Genomic DNA, 15,809 nt, shown 5'->3' with positions numbered 1-15,809 from the left:
TGGGAAGTGGTTTGGTAGTTGCAGCTAGATATGTGGGACATTCCATTTTTAAAATCATTAGGGAATTCAATATTCCAAGATATATGGTGTGAAAGGTGTGCTGAAAATACCAAATTTCAGGCATTATCTCTCATTACGGACAATGCAATGGCCAATGGCCTTCACTTAATCACTGAGAGCAGCAGTGTGTGTGTGCTGTCAGTGCTAGGAGACAAGCAACATTGTGTGGAATAGCCACAGAAATCAATGTGAGCACTACAAACGTATCTGTTACAACAAAGCAGCAAAATTTGGTATTAATGGGCTATGGCAGCAGACGATCAATGTGAGTGCCTTTGCCAAAAGCACAACATTGCCTGCAGTGGCTCCCTGGGCTCCTGAGGAAATTGGTTGGACCCTAGGTGACTAGAAAACCATAGCCTGGTCAGGTGAGTTCCAATTTTAGTTGGTAAGAACTGATGGCAGGGTTTGAGTGAGGTGCAGACCCTGCAAAACCATGGACCCAAGTTATCAACAAGGTACTGTGTGAGCTGGTGGTGGCTTCATAATGGTGTGGGCAGCATTTACATGGAATGGACTGGGTCCTCTGGTCCAACTGAAATGATCACCGATAGGAAATGATATATCTGGCTACTTTGAGTCCATTTCTAGCTATTCACGGACCTCATGTTCCCAAGCAATGATGTCAGGTCACCAGACCACAATTGTTCATAGCTGGTTTGAAGAACATTATGGACAATCTGAGAAAATAATTTGGCCACCCATATTATCCAACACGAATCCAATTGAACATTTAGGGACATAATCAAGAGGTCAGTTCATGCATGACATCCTGCATCAGCAACTTTTTGCAATTATGTGACAGCATGTTTCAATATTTCTGTAGGGGACTTCCAATGACTTGTTGAGCCCATACCATTTCAAATAAATGGTGACTTTTGATGTTTGGCTCACAGCAGGATGTGAAGCAGTTGCCCAGATATCACCAGTGGCAAGCCAGCTTTACCTACCACACCATCAATGGTAAGGTTGGCAAAGTGCCGATTTCCACACCTTCAATAAACAGTATCATGTTCTGTCCCACATTAGATGCACTTATGTTCATCAGCTTTTGTGGTAAAGTGCTATTCTTTGGCACTGAAGTGTTCTGCAGTGATCAGGCTTTGTGAACAAGTGTTTTGTGTTGCATGTAACAGTGCAGCATGTCTGAAAACGAAATTCACAATTTAAGAGGTTATCTAAGAACACACTCATTGGCTGTGAAGGTATTGAGCATTAGAAAGGCAATTCCAACCTATGGACAAGATCATGAACATCTGTGCAAAAGTGCCTATCTGGTTTTAGATGTTACAAAAGAGGTGTACAGAACAACTGCTGCACTTTACATTGACCTGTGTATGGTGCTAAGAATTGGGAAGGAGAAGGAAAAAAAGGAAGATGCAAATGACGAAGCAACACCAATTTATTCTCTACTAGAAACTCTGGGCAAGAAAAGCAGTTTTGATAAGTGGGTAACCAAGATCGACACATTCCACAAGTATGCAATGTGCTGACATGTTTATGGTTATTATTAACACAAAGAATAACCGGTTTCAGTAGCACAGAAGTTTAATGGTAGGTCATCTATCGGAAATTGTCTTCACAAGCTTGGTTTTGGTCTCTTTCATTTAAAGACACTGAGAGACTCTGTGGGATCAATGTTTGATACCACACTTGTTAGGGGTTGCAGTTATCGACCACAGCCTGTAATAGTAACACTGGACCCGCGAGTCATGACTAGCGTCGCTCTGCGGCTTGTAACAAGCCTATAGTGAGCACATGTCCACTCTTGCTCAGAACGTCAAGTATGAGAGTAGTATAGCCTGCAACCGATAGGAAGCAACCTCTAACAAGGAGCTTATTTCAAGTACAGCATAAGTGATGCCTCTATAGATCTCTGTTTGTAATTATATTCCTACAGAATATGAAGAATCCTGTACCACCAGGTAAGTACAATATGTATTATTTTTTTATCAATGACTACAAATTATTTTAGTCAATGCAGACCCAGACCATGCAGCCAGCTCCTTATCGATGTCACTGATAAACCTGCTGTGATTTATATGTTTCTATTTAGCATTGGCCACCGATCAACACTGGTGACAATCTGCTCGTCGTCGTCATAACAGACTGGACAAGACATGGCTTAATGTGCGTTACACATTGACAACAGGATGGCTGGACCACACAGCACAAGGAACATCCAAAGCACAGTTAGACAAGAGTGGCAGAATTGTCATCCTTCTTGCTAGCTCTGCTCATGGCTTCATTCCAACCTGTTTATTGCTGTTCCAGGAATCAAGGCAACTATCATCAGGAAATGAGTCCCACAGTTTTTATGGAGTGGTTTTCAGATGCTCTGCTGTGAAATGTTCATCTGAATTCGATAGTAATAATGGACAATGTACCATACCACTCTGCTGTAATGGATAAGACTAACAATGAAGTGGAGGAAATTGAGTTTATGCACTGTGTACAAAGAAACATTCCATGAGATAAAATTGAATTTGGCATGAATAGTTAATGGAACTTATGCTGTAGAAGCCAAAACCTCCACAATGCAAGGTCAACAAATCAGTTAACACTAAAGAGCATAGTGTAATCAAGGCTTCCTCTGCATCATGCTCATTTGAATCCAGCTCATCATATATGGGCCCAGGTGAGAGGTAATGTGGCAAGTGACACCAAGAAGTTTACGCTCATTAAGGTTGAAATGCTGAAAAAAGAGGCCATTGCACACTTCACCCCACAGGATTGATCCTGAATTGTCAGCTATTCCAAGGAGGAAATTCAGGAGACATCGATTTATGAAGGACTGCTGGAAGAACAGATGGAACAGAGTCATTCCAGTCAGCTCCAGTGCCAGTTCTAGTTCTGAGGAAGACAGCAATGATTCTTCCCTTGGGGTCACTCAACTTAATCTATAACTGTGAGTAGGTATTAAACATTCATTGATATAACTGCTCTGTTTAGTATTGTCATTTCTTTACTGTCAAAGAATGTTTGCCTGGCAGCTGACTATTGGTCATAACCTAAGATAGGCATTGTGTTATCACTACCGATTGTAAACTATGATTCCCTACACTTGCTCTTCACTAAATTGTCAAATGTCGCAACTTCTTTTAAACACACTATAGTAGTTTACTACCTCTGTGTTTCTTTATTTTTTGCACAGTTCATCTGATAACAGCTTGGTCATAAATTAAAACCGTTAATGATACCATGTGTGTGACATGAGGCTAAAGTATATAATAAAAAATTTATAGGACAGTCACTATTTCCCCAGTTCACTGTGCCGAGTCTGTGTACATCTTAGCTTATTTAATAATCCCCCCCCCCCCCCCCCCTTGGAAATTTCTTTGCCACAAACTCACAAATACAGAGACTCACTGACAAGGTAACAGTCCAATGTATTTGCCTCCAACACATTAATCAAAGTTACTGAAGTGCATAGAAGACTGCTACTAATGTAAAGATAACATGCCTTGTTGCCAATGAGGCAAAATTAAAATACATTTACACTTAAGCTTTCGGCCACAGCCTGTATCAGGAAAAGAACTACTTTTCTATAAAAATAAAATTTAATTAAAAATCAAATAGTATATTGCTTTATTACAACAGTTTAAGGCTCAAAGTTTTTGAGAAGTTCGATATACAGCACATAAATCATGTTTTGTACGCTAGTTACAAAATACAATAAGAACAATTGGTTTGAGGATATCAAGATGAAGCTAATTAATAAAGATTATTGTCAAGAATTTAGTGCAGTTTAATTGGAATCACTGTCTTAGAAATAGTACAGATATTTGATGCCCTCACGGGTGTGGAATATGCCAGACTGGTGTCTACCGCTGACTAACTGAAATTATCTCCTGAGCACCCTGAACATTACAGAAATTCCAACTTGTTTTTGATTGAGCCCTTTTCTGACAACAATTATTTTGCGTGATGTTCAGATTCACAACTTCTGAAGCACTGTATTATTGTCTTCTATTAGCGAATTTCACTTAAGTGTCTAAGGCTTCTACAGCCTCAACCTAAGAGGTGTTAGTTGCAGGCCTTTTTCCTTTATCACTGTCAGCTTCAGGCACCTGCTGTGACTTCAGAACACTTTTATAATGTCATATCATTCAGCTCTCCTTCAGTAACCGAATTTCTGCCTATGTTGACCCATTTTAATTTCACTTGAAAAAGCCCTCAGTTCATTGGTAGATGCAGAATTTATCATTTGTACAATTTCAGAACCATCAGCTGTAATCGCATCATCATTTGCATTGCTTTCCATCTCAGTTTCTTCAATCATTTTAGACCATAGTTCACTCATAATACTGTTTTGGTTCTCACTCTTTTCCAAACTGCTTATGTTGTCCAGTTTTTTGTGGCTTGTCAAAATCACATGTTTGTGTTTTGCTGCTTTAGGTTCACTTTTGCTCTATTTGGAAAACATGTTCACTGTACATACAAACATTTTACTGTGGTGTAGTCTGACAGTCATAGAAGTATCTGAATACTAACACAGCATTACGACTTCATTAAATAATTAAAATACCAAAGCACTGATGCAAAAATAAGTACTGTAAACTTAGGTTTAGTGAATGAAGAATCACTGATAGTAGCACAAAGCCAATATTATAACTAGCATATCTTGATGAGAATATAATCAATCTGTTAGGCAAACAATTGTTGCTGAAAAGATGTCACACCAAAAGGTTTCAATGTTTCTCGAAGGCATGCAAATGATCAAAGAATACGGGAAAATATCTGGCACATGTTGGACTACTGGATCTGCTGGATTATCATGATCTTAGTGTAACTGATATCAACCTGTGACAGTGAAATTATGACTACATATATTGTTACAGCTCTGTTGAAATTCTACTCAGAGCACTCAGCAAAATACTGACAATAATTCAAGTGGAATAACACAATACTACAAAACTACTAAGAGTTACAAACTATGCTAAATTCACTGTAATGCATCCTTTGTACTCCACAGTTACCAAATGACATATTTTCACTTCACATGCAATCCATCTGTAAGATGTAAATACTTATGAAATTCTCAGTTTCTTCTGCTCCTAAAGTTAGTACTGGATCCTCCTTGATAGAATCAGTGGACCCCGAGGCTAAAAATGAGTCTTCCAGATACTGAGAAAAAAAAAAACCTCTCATTATGTGCATACAACATAGCTCTCCATATTTCAGTATGAAGATCTTCATACTTTTCATTGATTATCGTATCTTATTCAAAGAGTAATTTAATAAAGTTAATTTTCTGACCAGATATTATAGTATCACATGCTGTTGAGCAAATACATCAACTCATCTGGCTGAAAGTGTGTTGATCCATATCTGCAATACAGTACAGCAGTGTTTCTGCATAGCATAGATTTGACCATTTCTTGGTAGGTTTCTCGAGGTATATGGCACTAGATCTGCCTAGAATTTAACTCCTGCAAATCCCATGAATTATGGGCTGTTGGTTTCTGAGTGCAGGGTTGGAATGTGTTCCATGGATGCACATCAGTTGAATTTGGTTGCCACACCATGGACGTTCATTCACTGCAATACTATTCAAACCACTGCAGTATCATTCTGGCCTTTTGAAATGGATAGTAACCTACCTGGAAATCTGCATTACCACTATGAAAGACAAAGCATCAATGGAACCATATTGACACAATCCACAGTAATCACAGTGTATTTGGTTACTACTAGAGGTTCAATGGAAGCCCAGGTATATGTTTCCTTTAGCATAATAATACCCCCACAGCCCTGTGTACACAACACAATGCATTCACTCTCATGGTGGGCAGTAGCTATAGTGTTGCCTTACCAGTGTATATCCAAATAATGCTGTGCTGCACTGGTCAAAGGTTAGAGGGAGTTAAATTAGGAAACAGTATACTTACAGTAGTAGATGAATTTCGCTACTTTGGTAGCAAAATAACTGATAGGTGTAGAAGTAGAGAGATATAAAATATAGACTGACAAAAACAACAAAAGTGTTTCTGAAGAAGAGAAATTTGTTAACATTGAATACAGACTCAAGTGCCAGAAACTCTTTTCTGAAGGTATTTGTCTGGAGTGTAGCCACATATGGAAGTGAAAGAGGGAGGATAAACAGTTTAGACAAGAAGAGAATAGAAGCATTTGAAATGTGGTACTATGGAAGAATGCTGAGGATTAGATTGGTAGATCACATAACAAATGAACTGGTACTGACTGGTATTGGGGAGAAAAGAAATTTGCAGGACAACTTGACTAAAAAAGGGATTGGTTGACAGGATGCATTCTGAGACATCAAGGGATCACCATCTTAGAACAGGAGGGAAGTGTGCACACGGGGGTGGAGGCATGGGGGGGGGGGGGCGGGGGGGGGGGGGGGGGGGGTGCTAAAAATCAACGGGAGACCAAGAAATAAATACAGTAAGCAAATTCAGAAGGGTGTAAGTTGCATCAGTTCTTCAAAGATGAACAGGGTTACACAGGGCAGAGTAGCCTGGAGAGCTGCATTCAAACCAATGTTTGGACATGCAACCACAACAATTACAACAACAGCTAACACGTACAACACAAGGATAACCAGAGTCATGGAAATTTTACACAAATACTACAGATTACTGTATCATAGGTTAGAATGGCTCTCCATCTATGATCTTTTAACTATATGCAGCCATTACATTCATGATTGTCTTGCTGTAACTCAAGCATAAAACAACACTGATTTGAAAACTTACATTATGCTCAGAGAGTCTCTCATTCAGTTTTAGTCCTGGCTCTTCCTTTATGTCATAACATGGATCTTCAATTTTTAATGGATCTTGAAGTAACTGAAAAAGGAAACTAATTACCCACTTAAAGCTTGCGCATAAACTTCTGTAACTACTGTATGACTATTAAGAGGGATTTGTCTTCAACTGCACCTCTCATAAAAAATTACATTGCTGAAAAAGCAACAATCATACAAATACAATAAATTTTCCTTTTGAAGCAGAATGTGCATCAATTTGAAACTCCCTGGCAGATTAACACTGTGTGCAGGACTCGTACTCAGAAGTAAGACCTTTCCCTTTCACAGGCAAGTGCATTTTTGGTAGCACACTTGCCTGCAAAAGGCAGGCAGAGGTCCTAAGTTTCTGATCTTACCTCCATTACACTTCATGATTTGGACTGCTGCATGGACTGTTTATGTATGCTCATGGCAATTTTTTCTATGGACTGTTTATGTATGCTCATGGCAATTTTTTCTATCATCTACACTTCAGTTCCTGTTAGTTGTTTACTTTGTCAAAATCCTACCATCAGTGACAACCAGAACCTCCTGTTCCACCAATTCTGCATTACCACCAGTGCAAGTGATATCCGTACATTAGGACAGAAAAGTAGTGATGAGAACTTTCTCATCATGCAACTATCTAATGAAGGACTCTGCATGTAGTGATTAATAACGAGACAGGGCAGCTACAACACCCTGACATTAACGATACATGATTGCAATACAATACTTTTTTTACAAGAAAATCCTGTGCCAGGAACGAGAATTATCATTCTCCTGAGCTCAAATCCTCACTCTGGAGCTATGCTGACACAGTTTTTCAAATGGATAAATAGGAGGAAATGAAGACATGCAAAGGAGACAGTTGCACATTTCTGAACAGACTGAAAGCAGTGCAACGGACATAACAGTACGTTTATGGTTGAGTAATCACAACAGAGTGTCCATAGCATGGGCACAGATAAACTCTGTCTTATAACAGGGTGTATATGCAGAGAAGGAAAAAAAATCCTGGTTAAAAATACACTCTTCCCAGGGCGAACATACACTTTCACCATGATAAATCCCACGGGACTGTGAAACACACCAATCCTTTCAATGGTTAAGGTTTTAGACACCAGCACCACTTCTTCACAGCACCTTAGACAGCAAAACCCAGAGAAAATTTTAAAAGAAAGAAAAAAAACGCGCTCTCAGAAATATCTTTGATGTGCAGCAACATGTACACTGCATTTTCACATTTTGTAATTACAAAAGAATAAATTCGAATTCAACCCAAAACAGCATGTTAGTTTCTGAAGCACTAAAATTGTGACGCAATTTTGTAAGCCAGTCAGTTATCTCACCACCCGATGACACCAGATATTCAGAGCACAGGACACACGATGTAGTCAGCCAATAGCAACATCACTATTAAGTAGTGCAAATGCACAACCAATAGGTTGACGAAGCCTGGAAGGGCCAAGGAAGAGCAAAGGCCTAATATGCAATGCACGAAAGGAAAGATTGTTTATAATGTATTTAAAACTAGTTGAGACTTTTGACAGTTCAGTACAAAGTGAGTGGAGGGAAGCATAGTTGCCAGCATGGAAGATTGCTGTAGGCGAAGAAAACGTCAGGAATGCTTGGCACATAACCAGTCAGCTGCGCTGGCTGGTCGATCTGAGCCAAACTTCAGAAGTTGCAACTAATTTTAAATGCACTATAATGTAAACTGTGTGTGATCCAGAGAACACTGGATGTAGGGACCAACTGAATGAGGCCCTGCCGTTGTTAACACCTCACATTCTGCAGGATGGAGTTTGCTCCATCTGTCCATCTTCCTTTAGATTTTCCACATAGAAAAAAATGTAGAAATGAAAAGAGTAAAAAATATTTAATGAAGGAAAACATAGAAATGAAAAAGAGTGAAGAAAATTTAATCAAGGCAAACAGAGTCGATATGCAGCTTGGGTAAATACCTTGATAACAAGGATAATGAAACAAATTGAAGTATATGACATTGTAAGGGTTTATGGAAATATAGAAGAGAGAACAAAGGACAGAAGCCTATTATGGAGCTTAATTTTAATAATAGATTATACTTAGGCGGAAAATACAAAAACTGCCAGATTGTTGCACATGTGGATATTATATAGTATCATGTTGATTCAGTTGGTGATATGAATCAGAAGTGTGTTGGGAAGTGTCAACATTCACTTTGCGTTTCCTGATATTCTGGAGTATTTTCAAGGAAAAGCATTCATATCTTGAATCATACTTCATCATCATTTTCACAGGATATAATGAATTCTCATTCTTGCTCTGCCCACTAAGCACACCTCCCATGAGAATGACAACTGATTCAGTCAAAGAAATATCTGTGGTTAGTTTACTAATCAAAACAACTGGTCAAATAGGTAGGAAATGACTGATCAAGTACAGGGCTTTGCAGCAACTATCATGCATCACTTTATACATACATCAACACAATCACACATACATCTTATTTTTGTTTGTATATACATGGGTGTTCTAAAAGTAATGCCTCAATTTTTTTTATTCTGTTCTCAGTATCAGTTGAGGTACTACATGTCATACATGTTACTCGACTGAGTAATGTGCACAATATGAAATACCTCAATTGGCTTTGTCGCTCCACTGACCCAAATTCAAACCATCTGCTGCTAGAGGGCTCTGGATTATAGCACATAACATGAACATGTGTTACTTAACTGTGTTGGTGCATGAGGAGCAGTGTACTGTGATCAGGTTTTGAATTCAAAGAGTGTTCATACATGCCGCACCCTTTCCTTCAGCATGACAATGCCCGACTACACATTAGCGCTGCAACATCTGCAACAATCTGGCAGCTTGGGTTCACTGTAATCGATGATCCTCCATACAGTCCCGACTTGACCCATCCAATTTCATTTGTTTCCTAATCTAAACAATACCTTCATGGACTTTGATTAGATAGTGACTGAAGCAGTGAGAGCAGAGGTGAGGTTGTGGTTCTGTCAACAAAGTCAAACATACAAGATGTAAAAGTTAACAAAGCTTGTTTATTTGAAAAGTGTTGACACTACTTACATAAAAATGTGGAGGCATTACTTTTCAGCATGCCCTTGTACAAGATAATAATTCTACTAATGTATATACTAAAACTACTGTTCCTGTACGAAGACAATCCTTCAATCCATATAGAGCAATGCCTAAAAAATACTATATTTAGTCTTCAATGCCATATTTGACGCAAGTGGGCAAATGATGATATTGTGTCAGTCATCATTACAAGCATTACTGAACAAACTTCGACACTAATACATAGCTATATTGCTTACCTCTTCCATTACATTCCCCACAACTGTGAAGATCCTACTCAATCACAAAAATACTAGAATTACCTCTTGATTCCCAGTCTCCTGCCATTCTTCCTTTATTTTCACACTGGAGTGGTATACCTGGACCTGTGGTAAGAGCAAAACAAAGCAAAATGAGTACAGTTAAACAGTCATAATCTCCACACACTGTTAAGAACTTTCACATCTTTGAAGTCAAATTGAAGTAACTGTCAAGATTAATAAATGTCACAACTATCATTTTATTGCCAGTTCTCGGTATATGTTCTTTTGTGTGACAGTAATTCTGGTTGATGGAAAACTGATTTGTCATATTTCAATTAGAATGAAATTAACATTATGAGAATCACAACATTATTTTCAACATCTTCGTCACTACAGAACTATTCTACAATTAATTTCTGAGTGATGAAACAGCCAAGGTTGTTTCTTTAATACAGCACTGAGTTACTGAAAAACAGGTATTCTTACACAATGGAAGTAGTGCAAAAGATAAATGTCATGTGTATCTTGGTTTCTGTGGTTATTCCAAATGGGAGTGGCATAAGATTATTATCACAGAAATTACAGGTTTTATAGTATCACAAATTATTCAACTTGCTCACAATGCACTATCTATAGTAGATGCATTACCATTTAAAGAATGAAAATGGGCAAGATAATCCTCGAATTTTCAGAAAAACTAATAGAAGTTAAATACAAAGAAGAGAAGTGAAATAAAATCAAGGCGAAAAGGTTGAAAGCTGGACAACATAGTTCTCTACACTGTTATTCTTAGGCCAGACTTATAATGAATGTAAAGTCTAGCTTGACTCAATGCAGACTGTCTGCTATGTTGTCAACATATACAGCTAATCTGCCGACATTTTTTTGCAAAGCCAATTTATGGAGCATGTTCTTACATTTGTACTGTCACCAGTCTGTGGAAACATTCAAGAAGAGAGAGGCAAAGGAAGCAACAAGTCTTTTACAATGCAACCAAAAGTTTGATCCAAACTTCAAGTTACATTGTTTACAACAAAAATTCCTTAATATTTGTGTAACATCCTCACAATTCTACAAATGTCATTTGTCATGAACTGATGTATGTAGAAGAGATATTTACAAAAAGAACATCAATACTGAACGTACAACCTCTTACTTTTGCCATAAGTTTGCTACCATCAAATATATACACTCTGGAATATATCAGGGTGCATGTATACAGTATCAGAAAAATAAATTAATGTATACTACAGAATTTTCTGTTACTGATCTTATTGAGGCTTAGTTTACATATTCAGAGAGAAGTGCTACTGCAAGACATTATTATATGAAACTAACTTCTTAAATCAATGTTCACAGTAAATATCTCTTCAAACTTCTTTCAAGGTAACAATTAGATATCTTGACTGAGCACTGGTAGACCGATTATCATTAACACAGCAGCAATAAAAGCCCTAAGAAATTATCAATGGATGACTTCACCAACAATATGCAAATATTAGAAAAATAAAAACTGAAGAACTATCAGGATCTACAGAAGAAAAGTTTTGAGTGCGGTTAACACCTGTAGACATATTAAAAATCTGAAAATACTGGACTACAGTAGGAAAACAAGGGTTTTCATCAGTTGCACAAAGGCAACTATGGAAAAATATTGTTATAAAAACATTCATTGGCATTTACAAACCACAATTAGACTATCACCTTTCTATTTAACACAGGCCTTAGGCTGTGCTATAACTATATAACTGCTACAGATGTAGTATAGAACTCAATCCACATCACTGCTTTCCTTAAGTGACCAGCATCTCCACTAGCCCTACGCTGGCATAGCAAAAAGACAGTTCAAGCCACCACTCAACTAGTGACATCAACAAAACAGACAAACACACTCTAGAATAGGAACACACAAACACAACTCCAAGGTACCACCTATGTAACATATGATACACTTGAAAAAACTACACTTATAGTTCGTATTGTTCACTAGACCTGTAATTATTTTTCAGTTCCAGAAAACATTTACTGTTAATACTGAAATTACAATTTCTATTCAATGCACTGTTTTGTTGTTGTGATCAGTCTTAAACCTTGTTTGACGCAGCTCTCCCCAGTAGTCCATTTCTGCAGCTACTGCAGTTGCCCCTGCTTACTGAAGTCAATCCTTTGTCTCTCTCTACTTTTTTATCCCAAACCTCTTTTAGTCAAATTGTGGATTAAATTTTAACCACTTACTCATAATTAGCTCTCGGATCTCCCTATAAAAATCTTCAGCATTCTCCTGTAGCACAACATATGAAAAGCATCTATTGTCTTCAAGTCTAGTTATTGCCCACTTTTCAAGTATAGAATGTAATAATGCATTACCTGACCCTGCTATATTTTGAAATTACATTGCTGATATTCATTACAATGTCATCTTCATTCTTGCATTGTAGATTAAAGATGACACTTAAAGGAAATGTATCAGTTCAGATTAAATCTGCCTTTAAGCAAACATACAACCATTGCCAGTGCATTAAGAATATACTTAAATTTATTAAATTGATCTGTAGCAAAGCTGAAGGTCTAGGTTAGTGTGAAAGGGACAGTGTGGATCAAAGTTGCCATAGCAGTGTTGAACCATTTGTTTAATTCCGTACTAACAGTCAACACACTGGGTGATGGCAGTGTGGACACTTACTGAAATACTGTGCTTACTGGAACTGACATCCAGCCAATCACTCGTGAACTATTTTGTCATAATAGCTTAATTTTATACAAAGATGTTATCACTGGCAATAAGCAGTGGATTACAAATTTGCCTACATTTACAAAAATTAAACTTAAAACCTCCCCTGCATCATTTGTGAATTTTAACACATATTACAATTTATGCATAGTGCTACAAAAGATGTGTGTGACCTCGAAAACTCACTGGATATTTTACTGCATACTTTCAGCAATACAACATGAATTCTGTTTATTCACAGAACATATCACACACCGAAATTAATGAAACTACAGTAATAAAATTACAAAGTAACTACTTACAATGGAGCCTGGTGAACCTGCTGTTTCATTTGTTTCATCTTTTATCCGAATAGTTTTCTGGTGGTCCATTACTGCAGTTATTAGCCCCTGAAAAGCAAGGAACCAGGTACAAAGAGTCACATTCAATTTCCATTATTAATGTGAGATACAGCTCAAAGGCAGTATTTTCAGTCCATTACTGGCTGCAGCAGATGAACCACTAAACTAGAAAAATTCTACACTACCTGAAGAAAGGAGTCCAATGACATGAACTGATTTACCATTTCCTCATTACGAAGTGTCATACATATAATCTTAAAATGAGAGAAAATCAGTGTTTTGCAAAATCCATCCAACAGAAACAAATGCTACAACTGATTGATGCTGTTTGTTTCTGTCATTTGTTTAAGATACACTAGCTACATAACACTACTGTGAGCATTACTTGATATGTGTCTTGCTTTTTCCCACAGGAACTGTAACTACAGCATTATGAGGAATCAAAGCAACTAATAAATGGAAAATGGATTTTCTACGGAAAATCAGCTTCTAACATCAACCACAATTTTAAAGTCGAAGAAAGATAAGTTGAAATAGAGACTTCGATCTTTGGGATTCAGTTTGGGACTACCAGAATGCATATGATTATCCAAATGTTATAATCCAGTTCTCATTGATGCAGGTAAGAACAAAATGGAATTTGCAGTTCTTAATCATGTATGTGGCACTTTCAGTACTTAACCTCTAAACTTGGACATTAGTCTGCAGTTTGTCTTCAGTTATTCAGAATCATCTTGACATGTACAAAATGAAAATCTAACTACAAGAGATGTTCAGCATCATTTTATTATATGTTTAATGTGTGTTTTTGACACAGTTGCTCCTGTAAGGCTTTCCTTTTATAAGGCATAACTGAATACCCAGATTAGAGCAAATATTGCAGTGCTGAATTTTTATCCATTCACTTAAAAAAAAAAAAAAAAAAAAAAAAAAAAAAAAAAAAAAAAAAAGGAACCACACACACTGCACTTTTTCAAGAACCATCAAAATTTTTTTTATCATCATCTATGTTTAATATTCTATTACTAAACATATTTATTGCCTCTCCTCCATCTCAACTGTGAACCCATGGTGAGAATTACATTTAGGCTATATAGCAGCTGTTTCTACACTAGTTACTTCCTTTCTACATCTATTTGCAAAGATGTAGCATTATCCTTACACTAAACATTCATAAATGCATCTTAATACAAACTGTTGTTGTGCACGATTTCCAGATCAAGTAATAGGATACTAAAATGATTCCAAATAGCCACAACAAATGAATATGTCCAACATTTCTTTTCTGCTGATGCCCCATTCCTGAAATGAAGTAACTATGTGCACTAAACGACTGAACAATACTATCGAAGTTACTCCACTGTAGTACGGACAAGCATCACATTACATCATAACAAACGCTGTTCTTATCCCTCGTCTTTCCTTCACAAAAAAAAAAAATATTACATCACAACATAAATACAGATTAAGGTAACCAAATAGGGAGAGTGAGAAATTTGCTGTCGTAGGTCGTCCTTCCTACAGAAATTATAAATGACTTATCACTTTCACTGGAGATCACAACATATGGAAACTGTTGAAAAAACGTCGAAAATACAAATAGTCTCTTTTATGAAGTTACAGATTACAGAATATAGATGTAGAGATTTTATCGGATGGGACGAAAATAGCAAGTACTTCACAAGACGCTATGGGCTACAAACAGCACCTGTACTTTTCACAATTGATGTATAGTATACGTAGGGAGTACCTGCGCACAAAGTTGCTGATCTCTGTCCATTTCGAAAAATTACAAGCTTATGGAAAACAAAACGCAAAATTTATTAATACAAACAAATCTTTAGTTTGTAATTTATAAACTGACGTATTCAGAAGAATAATCTGTATGAAGTCCTGAAACTGTATTATTTCTAGGGAATAGGGATTGTATTTGATTATTCGATGTTGAATAAATATTATTATTATTATTATTATTAAGTTGTTTGTTTTGGAAAACATAACATAATAGAAGTATAAACCAAATTCGCACACTAGCCCAAACCATAAACCAATCCACCAACGATAATTTAAATACAGCCCTTTGGATACACAAAATAAATTTCAAATACAAGGCAAAATGCCGTTAAATTAATACAATATTGCAACTATTGTCAGAACATCGTAACAAAATACATGGAAAATGCTTCGTGTGACCCATGCAGTTACAAGAATAATAAATATGTGATTGAATGAAACAACAAGTTTACTGTTACCTTTGCTTATTTATCTCCACGGTTTACATTTGTAATGTGACACAGTCTCCCATTAAACGGCACTGCTGTTAAAAGTTGTTACTTGTTACCGTTTCACAGCTGGAGCGACACTAGCGCTCCAAGCGGCGAGAAGGGAGAACTTCAGATTCGCTTCCGCTGTTCGTACGCTTCCCGGCGGCCCATTTCTGGTTGGACTCACGTGAGAGGTAGCTGATTTTCGGCGAATACTCCGAGGGGCTACAGTTAAATAACGACATAGTTCGAATCCATCAGTTTAGTTATCAGTATAACTGCGAGTAATGAAAAATGGCAGGAATGTCGTATGAATCTTGTCATAACCTT

At 37.1% G+C, this 15,809-nt stretch overlaps 1 protein-coding gene across 1 annotated transcript in view; it reads right to left on the bottom strand.

Annotated features, from left to right (window-relative positions):
- Positions 1-15,597, bottom strand: part of LOC124553232 (zinc finger protein 708-like) — a 121,342-nt gene extending 105,745 nt beyond the window's left edge. The window contains exons 1-4 of the mRNA XM_047127122.1: positions 15,468-15,597; positions 13,177-13,263; positions 10,204-10,266; positions 6,780-6,872 (exon numbers count right to left, since the gene is read on the bottom strand). Coding sequence (XP_046983078.1) covers positions 6,780-6,872; positions 10,204-10,266; positions 13,177-13,245 — 225 coding nt within the window. The 5' untranslated portion in view covers positions 13,246-13,263; positions 15,468-15,597. The remainder of the gene's footprint in view (positions 1-6,779; positions 6,873-10,203; positions 10,267-13,176; positions 13,264-15,467) is intronic.
- Positions 15,598-15,809: the final 212 nt, after the last annotated feature.

This window comes from Schistocerca americana, chromosome 11, assembly GCF_021461395.2.
Source record: "Schistocerca americana isolate TAMUIC-IGC-003095 chromosome 11, iqSchAmer2.1, whole genome shotgun sequence".
Taxonomy (NCBI): Eukaryota; Metazoa; Arthropoda; class Insecta; order Orthoptera; family Acrididae; genus Schistocerca; species Schistocerca americana.
This window is presented reverse-complemented; position numbering and strand designations above follow the sequence as displayed.